The sequence below is a fragment of the Fusarium odoratissimum genome (genome assembly GCF_000260195.1).
Source record: "Fusarium odoratissimum NRRL 54006 unplaced genomic scaffold supercont1.24, whole genome shotgun sequence".
In the NCBI taxonomy this organism is placed as follows: Eukaryota; Fungi; Ascomycota; class Sordariomycetes; order Hypocreales; family Nectriaceae; genus Fusarium; species Fusarium odoratissimum.
Window position 1 is genome coordinate 510,156 of NW_022158709.1, and position 12,770 is coordinate 522,925.

General features: G+C 45.9%; 5 protein-coding genes across 5 annotated transcripts; 4 read left to right on the forward strand and 1 right to left on the reverse strand.

Moving 5' to 3' along the window:
• Nucleotides 1–546: 546 nt before the first annotated feature.
• FOIG_12098 (uncharacterized protein) lies at nt 547–3,507 on the forward strand. The gene is made up of 5 exons (XM_031212825.1): nt 547–861; nt 1,035–1,144; nt 1,204–2,059; nt 2,111–2,901; nt 2,955–3,507. Exons 1-5 carry the CDS (start codon nt 820–822, stop codon nt 3,235–3,237), a joined length of 2,082 nt encoding a protein of 693 aa, XP_031057703.1. The 5' UTR covers nt 547–819; the 3' UTR covers nt 3,238–3,507.
• Nucleotides 3,508–4,157: 650 nt separating this feature from the next.
• FOIG_12099 (uncharacterized protein) lies at nt 4,158–5,687 on the forward strand. The gene is made up of 4 exons (XM_031212826.1): nt 4,158–4,454; nt 4,505–4,570; nt 4,619–4,957; nt 5,011–5,687. The coding sequence occupies exons 1-4, from the start codon at nt 4,284–4,286 to the stop codon at nt 5,131–5,133; spliced, it is 699 nt and encodes a 232-aa protein (XP_031057704.1). The 5' UTR covers nt 4,158–4,283; the 3' UTR covers nt 5,134–5,687.
• Nucleotides 5,688–6,289: 602 nt separating this feature from the next.
• Nucleotides 6,290–6,620, forward strand: FOIG_12100 (uncharacterized protein; the record flags this gene model as incomplete). Its single annotated transcript, XM_031212827.1, has 1 exon — nt 6,290–6,620. Exon 1 carries the CDS (start codon nt 6,465–6,467, stop codon nt 6,618–6,620), a length of 156 nt encoding a protein of 51 aa, XP_031057705.1. The 5' UTR covers nt 6,290–6,464.
• Nucleotides 6,621–7,862: 1,242 nt separating this feature from the next.
• FOIG_12101 (uncharacterized protein) lies at nt 7,863–9,710 on the forward strand (the record flags this gene model as incomplete). The annotated part of the gene is made up of 2 exons (XM_031212828.1): nt 7,863–7,874; nt 7,923–9,710. The coding sequence occupies 2 exons, from the start codon at nt 7,863–7,865 to the stop codon at nt 9,708–9,710; spliced, it is 1,800 nt and encodes a 599-aa protein (XP_031057706.1).
• Nucleotides 9,711–11,324: 1,614 nt separating this feature from the next.
• FOIG_12102 (uncharacterized protein) lies at nt 11,325–12,554 on the reverse strand. The gene is made up of 3 exons (XM_031212829.1): nt 12,045–12,554; nt 11,682–11,992; nt 11,325–11,612 (listed from the first exon to the last, which is right to left on the reverse strand). The coding sequence occupies exons 1-3, from the start codon at nt 12,532–12,534 to the stop codon at nt 11,418–11,420; spliced, it is 996 nt and encodes a 331-aa protein (XP_031057707.1). The 5' UTR covers nt 12,535–12,554; the 3' UTR covers nt 11,325–11,417.
• Between the last annotated feature and the right edge of the window lie 216 nt (nt 12,555–12,770).

A 12,770-nucleotide genomic window follows, 5' to 3' on the forward strand; every position in this document is an offset into this window, starting at 1 on the left:
ATTGCCGCAATAGCGGACAAATGAATGAGTGCGAAAACACCGACTACGAGGGAACAGGCCCGCACGGCCAGGTTCGCATTCGTTCAGATATGAGACGGACTGTAAAAAACTGCGACGACCTCCGACTGAGTAATAAGTAAAAACAATGACGCAAAAGATAATCAGCCGCATCCGAGTCGGCCATTTTATAGCCGTCTCTCCGACTTGTCCCCCTACAGGATCAACAGGAATCATTTTCAAGGGGTAATTGAAGCTGGATCTATCTGTAGATTAAATGTATCTGCCGTTGGTAAAAATGGGCCGGAAGAAGAGGAACTCTTGAATCTTCCGCTTAGTCAACCTCTTCGGCACATCAATCCATGTCTAGTCCATGTCTAGGCCGTGATCTTCACGTGGGATCCCGGTTCAAGGTTTGACACTTTGTCTGTTATCGTTTAGCGCTGGCCTCGTCCTCGTTTCTGCTTTTAGCTTCCTCCGCTTATTCAGCGGTCGTGTCGCATTCTTCTTCGACACCATCCTCCGACCCATCCTCGGAGAGCCTCATGTTCCGCGTTTACGAATCTTTCGGTCGTGGACTTTCTCGCGAAAAGACCGCGAGTTTGACACATTAGCCTCGTTTTGCCTCATATCTTGGCTTTTCAGCCGGAGGCTTACACCATATCGTCGTTCACTGTTATTTTTTCCAACCTTCCGGCCGTTTGGTTCAGTTGTGGAACTGAGCCCAACGTCCAAGTTGGCAGACTCGATTTCGGCGAATTAACCCACCTCCTTCTTCCTCCAATCTAGTCTTACTTGCATGTCAGAGCTGAATAAGTAATCATGATGCAGAAACGGGCCTGTGATGCCTGTCATAAGAGAAAGGTACGTATACGATGCCCCATCTCCGTTCATTCCCGGGACCTCCGCTTCCCCTTTATCGATCGGTACCATACATCTCTTGGCGAGATTGATGTTGTCCATCCTGCATGCTTGTCTTTGTGGAGGTGTATCACATTCTTACCCAGTTGGCTAACAAGTTGCCCTCATTCTTCTAGATCCAATGCGATTCAACAAGCCCAGATACACCCTGCAACTGGTGTGAGCACCATGGCTTGGATTGTACATTTAACCGGGTGAGAGGGCGGAAAAAAACAGCCAAGGCTAGGTAGGTTCTGACCGTGGCGTTCAGCCCCGTGGAGTATTTCATTTTAACTGGTCTATTAGATCTCGTCAAACATCAGAGCAAAGTCTGGCGGAGCGCCTCAAGCGCATTGAGGATGCTCTTTCTCAGACACTTTCTAATCAGAAGAACTCCGAAAGCAGTGCAGCCAAACCATTGACTCCAAGTTCACTAGTCTCTGATCCCCACAAGACCTCAGACCCTGGTGCTGGAGACTCAACCAACGATACCCCTCAAAAGTTGTCATTCAACCGGCCATCTTCTTCCTTTTTGAGAGCTACAGATTCGAGATCTGCAAGCGTATCCCAAGGATCTCCGTTTATATCTCAAGCCCCATCTCCTGCTGGCGGCTTCACCAGCTCTGTTTCCTATGGACAACTCCATTATGGTGGCTGTCACTTTGGCCACATCAGTCAGCATAACGGACTACCTCTGCTTTCAGAAGAGGGAAGACAATGGATAATTTCAAAGACTGGCCACGAAGTTATTCTCAATCCGGGCGCCACAGACCACTCCAACCCTTCCCAATCGCCTGCACCTCGCGTTTACCATGACCAACGTGACTTGTACGAACTTCCTGAAAGAAGTATCACTGAGAAAGCTTTCGACACGTTTATCCATTCCTCTTTCAGTTTGGTGTTTCCCGTCGTGGAACGGGTTCTGTTCAAGGATACCATCGAACTAGCGTATCAGCCTTACACAGGTGATGTCCCTTCTTTGGAGCATCTCAGTGCCAAGGTTGGTGTTTTGGCTTTTCTTTCAATGATAGTACTCTTCCAAGACACATTTGCAGATACACCAAGTATCGACACAGACTTATGTGCCACAAAGGCACGTTATCTACTCACAGACGTCCTGGAAATAGCTAGTATCAACAACCTTCAAATAGTCTTCATGCTGGTAAGGACTTGATCTGAAGATTGGACCCCAACAGAACTGACAAACGACCAGAACATGCATGAGATATTCTCTGGACGCCTTCGATCCGGTGCCATGTTTCATGCCATTGCGTGCCGCATGGTTTTCACCCTTGGCGGCCATACGTACATATCATGTAAACCACGAAGCTCGCAAGTTACACGCTCAGAGAGGGAACGGCGCCAAATTCGCATGCTATTCTGGCTATGCTATATCTTCGATAAAGATGTTGCTCTACGGACAGGTCAACCGCCACTCATGTCCGACGACTATTGCGATCTCACCCTTCCAGAGACCTATTTCGAATGCTATGAATACCTTCCCAAACTCAACGAAAGCCTCCCCCAAGTTTCCTTCGAAGAAGAGAGTCTCATGCCTCACCTTCCGGGCGACCCTCGCCTGAGCCAACTCAAAGACAAAACTAGTCGTCTGCTATATTCGGCTCAGGCTGCTAAGAAGTCTCATGCCCAGCTACTTTGCGACATCCGAGAGCTTGACGAAGAGCTCGAAGCCTGGAGGCAATCCGTACCCCCTTCATTCCGTCCTGCACTCTCAATCACCGACGAGTCCCAAGTCGCTCTTCAAGGGATGCATCTTCCACGCAGTATGAGACATATCACTCTGCATTTGGACTATCATCATCTGATGATTGCAATCCATCGAGCAAGTGGCAGGTGCATGGAGCCTGATCCCGGAAACCCTAACGACCAGCCGGAATGGGTCCCCGGGGTTGAGTCGAGTAATGCTCTTGCGCTGGAAGCTAGTCGTTCGACACTTGTGTACTTGCGGGCAGCGATGTGTGGAGTCGCTGGTGAAGCATTCTGGTAAGAACAGTTCGCGCAAATCGAATCCAGCTCAGTAACTAACTCTTATGTAGGGTTATTGTCTTCTATCCCACAGCAGCCATGATCACTCTCTTCTTCAACATCCTAATGTATCCGCTTCACGAACGAGCTGAGCAAGACCTTGAGCTTCTCAAAGCAGCCGCTGATCTAATCAACAATCTTCCGGTGCGGCGACTGACTACTTGCGAAGTCTCACATATGAAGCTCATCAATGACTTTGTTGTTGAGCTAGTTCGACTTGGAAGGAGTGCAATCTGCAAAGCAAATATGGAAAGAGATCATGAGCTTGACAGACAGTTGATGATTATACACTAGGAAGCGCAATTTCTCTATAATTTGTATTCTATAGCAAATGGGTTTGGGGGCGCGTGCCGGGTATACCATAGTGGATTTAATAGAGAGGATATAGAATGATTCATGAGATTGGTACAGAAACTTAAGAGCTTTCCAAAACATTTCATAGCTCAAGAGAAATTTGGGAATCGGAGTAGTATGCGGCAATTCAAAATCCTGTTACTTTTACTGGTGAACGGTGAGAGACCCTAAGGGCGCATAATTCACGAAATGCAAAGACGAGCTTTCTACAGACCTTATATCTGATTAGGCGCCCTCATATGCCTGCGGAGATTGACACGCAATGATCCACGAAGGAACATACAGATACCCGTCTGGACAATTCCAACTGTCGAAGAATTCCATCCCAGGGTCTCAGCAAACCGACCTCGGGCGCAGGTAATCTCAAGAGATGCATGCCATTCAACGTCTTACCCTGGAAAGCTGTGTATCCCCCCGATTGCCGTGATGGTAACCGGAGCTGGCGGTCAGTACTATATGGTTACGTGAAAATCATTCATTTGAATCAATGAAGGAATTATGCAGTGATTGAATTTACTATAATCTTCCGAGCACAGATATGATATGGAAGTTTAAAAATTTGTCAAGAAGCTAATCACATGAGCGTGGGGAAGACAGACACTCAGGTTCAGTAAGTGAAACCACTGAACTGACTCGGCTATTGAAACTTATACAATGGCAAGCTGTTGGTTGTGAGACCTGGAAGAACTCAACTGAGCTTGTAGTACACAAAAGTTCCGATAAGTCTCGTTGCCTTGAACAAGAAAGGCAGTCCGGGGCGAAATGTCCAACTCCGGGGGCGCGTCATTTAGCGACGATATCGCACCAATTGTCTCGGACAAACTCGTATTCCGCGCCCTCCAATGACTCATTACCGTGTATGACAGATAATTTATTGAAGCCTCAATAATTATCTCTATATTTTCGAGATTCTTTTTCTCCAACTCTAATTATCATATTCTTGATGCGATAGAAGATTGAGTTTTAGATACAAAAGCGAATCAGCTATGCCGTCAGCAACTCGTCAAGATCAGCTCGTCTTAGTCCCTTGGGACCCCAACTCTCCAGAGCATGTCAACCGAATTTATGAGCAACGAGTGCAATGCGGTTGGGATAAGCATTTAGTTGAAGGATGGAAAGAGAGACAAGTCTCGGGTCAGAAGTCCATCTTTTGGATCGTGGGTTTCCTAAGGTCAATTCACAACAGCCAAGTTTTAACTTTGACTAGACACTGCGACCAGATGACCCCGAAACTCGCGAAACACTTCAACTACACTTAGATGCGTACCCTGAAGTAAGCCTCTGATACTCCTTTATAATTGCTATGTCTGACATCTCTCAGGACAAGGCACCATTGGTAGACACAGCTGAAAGCCTCAGAGCCAAACCCCGAAAACCGACCCATACAAAGTTCTATCCCGTGGGCCACATCTCACTTGATGACAGAAACGAGAAAACAGGAAACTTTGTCCTCGACCTTCCCAAAGAAGGCGTCTACTGGATCAAGACCTTCTACGTCTCAAAAGCACTTCGAAGCAAAGGCATCGGGCGAGCAGCCATGGACATCGTCGAGTCAATGGCGACTGAGGAACCGCTATGTGCCAAAACCCTCGCACTTGATACCGCTGAGAAGGAGATGCAGAAGAAGCTGTACCGAGAAAAAAACGGAAAGGAGCTGGGTGTAAGTCTGGGTCGTTGTGAATGTTTGCAATCTACAGAGCTGACACGTTTTAGTCAACTAACCAGGATTGGTATGAACGGCGAGGATATAGGCTAATTCACATGCAGCCTGGCCACTACTTGGACGACGAAGACCCTCCAGTCGATGCTGTATTTCTACGACGAGATATTGCATAGTCATTAGTTCTTCTTGCCCTGTTGGGATGGTCTGGTCTGAGATGGATACCGTGGAGTTAATAATCAGGACATCGTTGACTATGAATAGCGATACAAAGTTATACAACTTGATAGATATAATTCACTCCGACTGCAAGAATCTTGAAACAAGATAGGTTTACATTAAAATCACAACTAACACACTAAGACCCCAGCATATCCTTACCCACCGCACTCAGTCATGTCAGAATGAAAGAAATAACACAACTCTGGTCCCGGTTGTCCCGAACTTAGGTAGTCCGGTGAGGGCATGGAAGAACTGCGCTCAACTTGAAATCAGATTACCAGTAGAGTTTGCAAAAATCTCAAGGCCCGCTCGGACAATCATTACCGACTCGAAAGATGTCTGCCTAATATTCGGAGTGATAGCCTTCGTACGAAGTACCTACGGAGAAAGATGAGCAGAAGAAGTGCGGTCGCTGAAACAAATTGATACCCCCACTAGGACTCATAAATGGAATGAATCATATGATGTTGGCTTTCGCATTAAGCACAGACATGAACCAAGACTGCTTGGGAACGAGAGCCTAATGCATGAATCTGATTTATTGAGCTCTCTGATGATTCCCAACCAACAGAAGATTTTGAAACAGTCTATTCTTAGCCATGGTCTGTATTTATGGACGAGCCATTTTATGATGAAATGTATGCCGAAGTGGCAAGGAAATAAGAATCTGTTGGTCGTATAACTGAAGCCAGCACCTTCTACCTAGCTGATCGAAGGGTTGATGTTGCAGGAGGCTGGTATCATTGATCCCACCACATGCAAGACATTATTTATATGAGTCATGCTGGTCAATTGTGCTTGGTAGGGTAGAGTAGCTTCTTGGGACGAAGGTAACTGAGATACTTGTTGTGTGTCGGCCATAGGAACGGAATATCAACTATTCCCCAGGCAGTCACATAACCTCAGTCATCCCTCTTCAGGCATCAGCAATTATCTTTGCAGTTAAATTACCGAACCTTGGCAACAATTCTTTTCAACATGCAATCTAATGTCTTCACTCGCTTTCATCTGCATTGGTCTTCTTTTCTGTTTATCCTGCAACTATCATCTGGCCAATCAAAGTCCTACCAACTCTACATCAGTGGCTAAAATACCCAAAATGTCCAGAATATTGGGTGGCAACGTGTATGGATCCTTTGGAGTGACAGTCTTTCCATGAATTGGCTTCGGTGACTATATTGGCGGCACAGCTACCGGTTGGCCTGCAAAAGGGGGCTATCTCATACATCTCTGTTCACTTGTCGAACTTGAATTTCTGGGTCTTGACCGATTCCAAAGGGCCAACATGTCAGATGATCCTGAAAAGGAAGAAGCATACTGCAACAAAATGCGACTCTGGGGAGCCAAATGGTATAGTAATCCTTGGCAGGAAATTCTTGACGAGACAGCCAGCGGAGAAAGATCTTGGCTCACCCCGCCCATTCGTGGGCGTCCCAGCTGATGGTGGTGTCTGGGTCATACACAACATTTTCACGGTCCCGAAGGGAAGGCCTTGGAAGAATCGGCAATGCATTGACGATGGAAGAGCGCTGTGACAAGACCAAAGAATTTGGTAGCACCTTTTATGAAGATCCCAAAGACTGTCCCCACTTTGACCTCGATGGCTCTAGAGATGGGGAAGGGGACCAGCCTGAAGATACTTTTGCATGTGGGGAGGATTGAACATTGTCAGCGAGTGTGCATGACCAACCCCATATTAGCTACAAAAGGCTTGGTATTTAGGCTTACAATTCCCTTCATAACTTGCATAACGATAATATATTGACTCGGAAGTGCTACAGCATATCAATTCTGTCCTTATACAGCGCATCGAACCGATCCTCAATCCAATCCATCCAAATCGACCGGGTTGCATACATACCAGGAAAGTGGCCAACTCCAGGAATACCCAAGACCTCCAGATCACCAAGATACCTTTCGTAAGTAGCCTTTGAAGTAGCCAATGATGCGTTGCAGTGCAACGCTGGATCTTTGTCACCATGAATAACAAGCATAGGTCCCTTCCAAAGCCTCTCACCGGGGTCAACAATTTGTTTGAGAGCAGCCACAGACCATATGTTCATCCAGTCAGGCTGGGCAATATCTTTTTCGGAATGAAAGAGAAAGTTGCTGACGCTTTGAGATCCTTCAACCTGATTGAAGACGGCGACTCGGTCGACAGCCAGAAGAGTAAGCTAGTCACTAAGCTTGAACTGCGCATAGACTTGGTTCAAATATTTATCAATATCGATAATCATTACAAGTAATTAATTATAAATATATTGATATAACAGCTGTAAAAAAATATGTATAATTTGTGGCTCGTTCATGCATGCACGATGCATTACTATTGGTCTATGCATTGGGCGATCAGGCAAGGTTAACAGCAACATTATCTATCTCGACTATAAAATACAGCATACACGTCAGCCATACTAACCCCTATTTCTGATCTACAAAAAGCACGCTGATTATGTGGCCTTACAAGAGCAACTCACATCGTTTCGGTCAGGAGGTTCAGATGAGAAACGTTGATAAGCCATAAGCATCTCGAAAACTCGTGGCTGTTACAAGCCCCTGGCGGTCTGTGCTCGCTTACATAACGACGAAATGCCAAACACTTGTTCAGGAACTCAGCATAGCTGAACAAAGAAATCCTCTTGCATATTCATTTGACATCTGCTGTACCCAGCGATCTTCACCTATGCAGGACGCGGTCCGCCCTAGCGAGCAACGCGCGACGAGCGCGTTCGCCCAAGGATAGCAGACGTGGTATGCACTCCATAGAACATCCTCTGAGGAGACGGACTTGTGGAGAGATTGCCTTCAGCGCTTGCGAACCGCCTTCCCTGATCATCCCCGGCTTCCCCAAAACGTCAAGGCCGACAAAAACTTCCGAAACGTCGCCTTGGTTAAGGCCACTACGACATGGCTTGCAGCCAATGAAGTTGATCATTTGCCGCCCTTCAAAGATGAATCAACTTTCCACGTTGCCTGGGATAAGCCAACCAAGATGATTCTAACGGCAGATGGTCGACATTCAAGGGCAACTCTGCCTGATATCTTTGGAAAGCATAGTCGCCACATACCTGTTCTGTTGCAAGCTTGGGCCTATATTCTTTCCGCCAGATGGGCTGAGCTCGTCCCCGGCGCCCATCTATCCAGACGTGACATTTCTTTGTCAGATGGGAACACCAGCAGATCACCGCCCGAACACAACAGCAAATCTCCAGTGACCATAAATCTAGGAGCAGTCAGCGAAGGCGCTGCTCAGTGGTGGACTGCCTTACTATCTGTCGAAAGAGGTTGGAGTGCGACAATGTCCAACAAGGAGGGCAGATGTCTTCATTCACCATGGTCCATATCTCTTGAGTCAGAAATTCCCATCCTTATCTCGGTAGAGGGAAAGTCTACAACCTCAGCATCCGCAGATGTATTGACTACCTTATCAGAAGCATATAGCTATCTTGCCGAATATTCTAGCGTCCATCGTATCGACGACGATGTCTATCTTGCATCCTTGGCAGGAGCCTTGATGATCCCTGCCTCCAAATATGACGGCCGGTCGATCGCCCTACCGGTCCCAGACACCCATTGGGGTGAGAAAATGGAAGAGGATAGACGCCAACACCAAACATCTTCGACTCTCACGGGCATAAACAATGTTCAATTCGATAGATTATTGACACTCAGCTGCAATGCCAAGGGAACCAGAGCACTTCTCACCAGTGTATTCTGTGAGGTTGAAGTGTCAAGCAACCTATGTGGAATGTGGCTGCAGGGTTCATTTGCGGTTCTTGATACGATCAAAAACCCCCATTCCCTTTTGGGAATTCTGATCAGAAGAGACCCTGATATCGGCTTCTTATGGCTTGGTTCGTTTGTCACAGGTGGTAACGATAAAGCACTTCGAGAAGGCCGCGCTGGTTGGTGGAATATCGATCTTGGAGCAGCTGCGTGGACAGGGACACTGATGTCCGTTATTCAGATGCCAGTCCCTCAGTTTGCTACAGACACCCGGTCAATCTCACGTGCCGATGAATGCAGACTACTTTATCTTTGCCATGACATCAATTATACTATTCCGCCGCTGTTTCCCTTCCCACCATTCGGCTCGACTGCCATAGAAGATACAAATATTGATGTTCACGAACATATACTCTGTGGCTGGGACCACGGTCTCAGGTTTTCGCATCTTACTTGGCACTGCAGCGATGGCACAAAGGTTCAGCAGGGTCCTAAAGTTCCGAGCATGGCAACGAGGTTGAAGAATGGAGTGCTCCAGGGTTCTGTCCCGGAAGTGGAGGTGGATTATGAGGAGTATGATTCAGAGGATGAGAATTCTGAAATGGTGACTAGAAACATATTCACTTGGCTTCGTGGAGATGATGGGTTCCCAGTTGCTGAGAGGGCAATTCGTGAACACGAGTGGATTGATAACTTGGACTCTGAAGATGATGAGCCCATTGAAGGAGATGTACATTCTTCGTTTGGTGGACATCTTTATAGATGGCTTTTGAAAACATCAACCCATAGGTCTAATTCAATTTAAGCCCTAATAGACACTGTATTTTTTCCCAGTTGCCCTATCTTCGTTGTTCGAATACATGCTATGATGCTTTTTTCGATTGATTCAAACTCAAGTGTGACCCAGCAACATGAGACAAGTATGAGTAGCAATGGATTGTCTTGAGCTTGCATCTGTATTCCCACTCGCCACCCCGGGCTGATATAAATGATAGTTCGTTCATCCTAGTACGAATCAAAGTGTTTTGCAACAGCAATCAGGCGGTTGCACTGAAGTGAATTCAAGGATCGAGGCTTATGGTCTAACATGAGTTGCCTGAAACGAGTGTATCGCCTCAGATCACACAATTGCAGTTAGAATGGGCGCGTGCAGGTTAGCCCGGACCGCAAATTTCTCTACATGTTCCTAGTGCCTGATGCGCTCATGTTAGTCTTGCTGAACCTTGGGGGTATTCGGCTAAGCATACCTATTAACCTCTTGCAGGCTTCACATCGACGAGTTATGTTGTGAAAATACGGAAGCAGGCTGTTCATAAGGATACTAAATGGCATTTTCACACCACAGTAACATTACACTGCTGATTTTACCTATGCCAACGACATGCAACATAGAGATAAAATCTCACCTGATTTTGAAGGCCTTCATTGATTTATTATGGCAAGATGGCAAACAAAAACACAAACCTACCAGTTGCAAAGTTATAGGATAAACACCAGCTTTCAAGCACAGACCTCAGTTACAAAAGGCACGCGAGGCTCCATTTTCCCACGGTGAATAATAATAATATTGGATCCCGATAAGATACATATTTACCCTTTGGTCCTTTGCCGGGGGGTGGCTAACTAAGCAACCTACGCTGGTTGATAAATCTAATGAAACTTTTAATCACACAAGCGGGACCATAGTATCAGATCAGGCAAAATCTGTTGTGGCCCTTGACTGAAGAATAAGCATACTTAGGCGAGCGTACTGCTTGATACTGGATAGGTGATATCAGCCTATGCACTGAATATCCGTAAAGCCAGTTCCCGTAGAAGTCACCTGGTAACAATCATCATTTTCACCTATTTTATTTGATCAACCTCGCCCAGGTCATGAGCTCTATTATAATAGAACCAACCGCCGAGAGTCCATTTTTGATTTTCGACTTTTGCACCGCCGGGTCATATTTCAAAGAGAGCTTTTGAAATCAGGACAAAAAGGCTTTTGTTCATCAACCTCTGGGTTTGAGAGCATCTCATTGAATTCAAGTAGAAGTCCCCGTAAATGAAAGAGGACATATTTCCCGTGTAAGCAAACTAAATGAAAATTTAAAGTAACACCCTTTAACCTTTTCGTGAACTCTTACCAAATATGACGCCTGACTCTCAGACTGTTTCCTTAACCTATGTATAAACCTATATCGAGTTCCGAACAGTCCCAAAGGTTCCCTTCTTACAATCTTTCCAGTCTCTCATCCCTCAAGCCGACCGCCATCATTGAGCCTATCTCCAGAGATGTGTTATTTGCAGTTGAAACTTGTGGCTGAGAGCTTATATCAGCACAGAGAACGTAGAGCCTATCTGATGTGTAGTTATTCATATTTATCTTACCGTATATTCGCATACTTGGGAAACTCGTTCAATGGGCTGAGATATAACACGTGCCACTGACTTGCACGCAGAATTTTATAATACGATCCAAGATTCGTACAGGATTTTGAAATCCGATGGCTATTCTACAGATTGTACCTCAGGAGACAACTATCTTTGGATCCAAGACATTTGGCCCGGCTATCATATTGGTCTGCGTGAGATAGATGGATTCCGAGACAGTTCTAGTCAAGAATCCTGACATTCCCAGCATATCAACGCCTCCTCGCGCACGCACCATTTTCATAACGCCGGCGCCGTGGCTCCAGTATGCATTCATATCTCCTTCAAGGAACTGCGATGATCAAGTTAGTCTTTTTCTAAAGATGAAAAGTAAAAACGAAAAGTGGAAAGGGATGCTCACTGCTTCAGAGGCCATAAGCATAGCCAATGCGATAGTTGTGTCAGTAGCGACAGTCTCCGACTCGATGGCGTCTTTAGCCATTTTGATGCACATTAGTCGATATTGAAGCTTTTTTACCCCAAACTTGCTGGATAGGCTGTTATTTGTGACGGTGACATAGTTCCGGCACGCCACGTGAAAGACAGCGTTCATCAGGCTGACTTTGGACATTGCGTTTGGTACCCAAATATGTCTCATCAAGCGAATAAAGTTTTGCTCGTCGTCTTGGGCATAGCATGCAGTATATCCGTAAGAAATAACATAATTTAGATCTGTGATACAACATGTTAGTTGATTCAGTTTGTTGAAAGGAGGATGACGTACAGAAGTCAAAAAGATAGTGCTCATCATCTGAAAGTGGTCTTGCAAATCCTGTGTAGGCGGCACTGCGAGCACCGCCGATCAACTGTATCGGACTTGGTGGGTGATTTCCAGTCTGTTCATGTACTTTTGTTTTAGGCATGATCTTTCGGTATTGCTTATTGCTTGCTGGGTGAACCACAGATCTCAACTCTGTCTTAGCTTGAACATTTTCAGGGTTGTCTCCCGCGAGAGGAGCTTCATCTTGCTGTTTTTTCTTCTGGAGAGCACGAGAAAGCTTTGCAGCGTGAGATCTTATCAATCTGATACTATTTGCATTGGTGATCTCGTCTGGATGAGCAGAGTTGATGAATTGTAGTGTTCCGGGTTGGAATTTTGGTTGTTCGGTGATTGTTTGGCTTTTCGGTAATCTGCCGCGGCCTCTTCTTTTAACTAGCGTCACCTGTCTACGGACAACTGATCGCCTTTCGGTGTCCCTAGTAGGATTCTCCATTGTTGATAAACCAAAGTACGAGGATGACAAAGATAAAAGAAGGGAATGTCAGACTAGTCTTCGTTTCTTAAACATGAATCTGACTCAGCGGGGACCAAAGCCAATCATCAGCTGATAGTATATCCCTATTAGGCTAATATTAATAAGCTCACAGATAAGCAGAACTTATCGTGGGGTCGTTTTGCGGAGTAATTTCGGGAAATCGTATGTGATTACACAACTACCATCTGATAAGT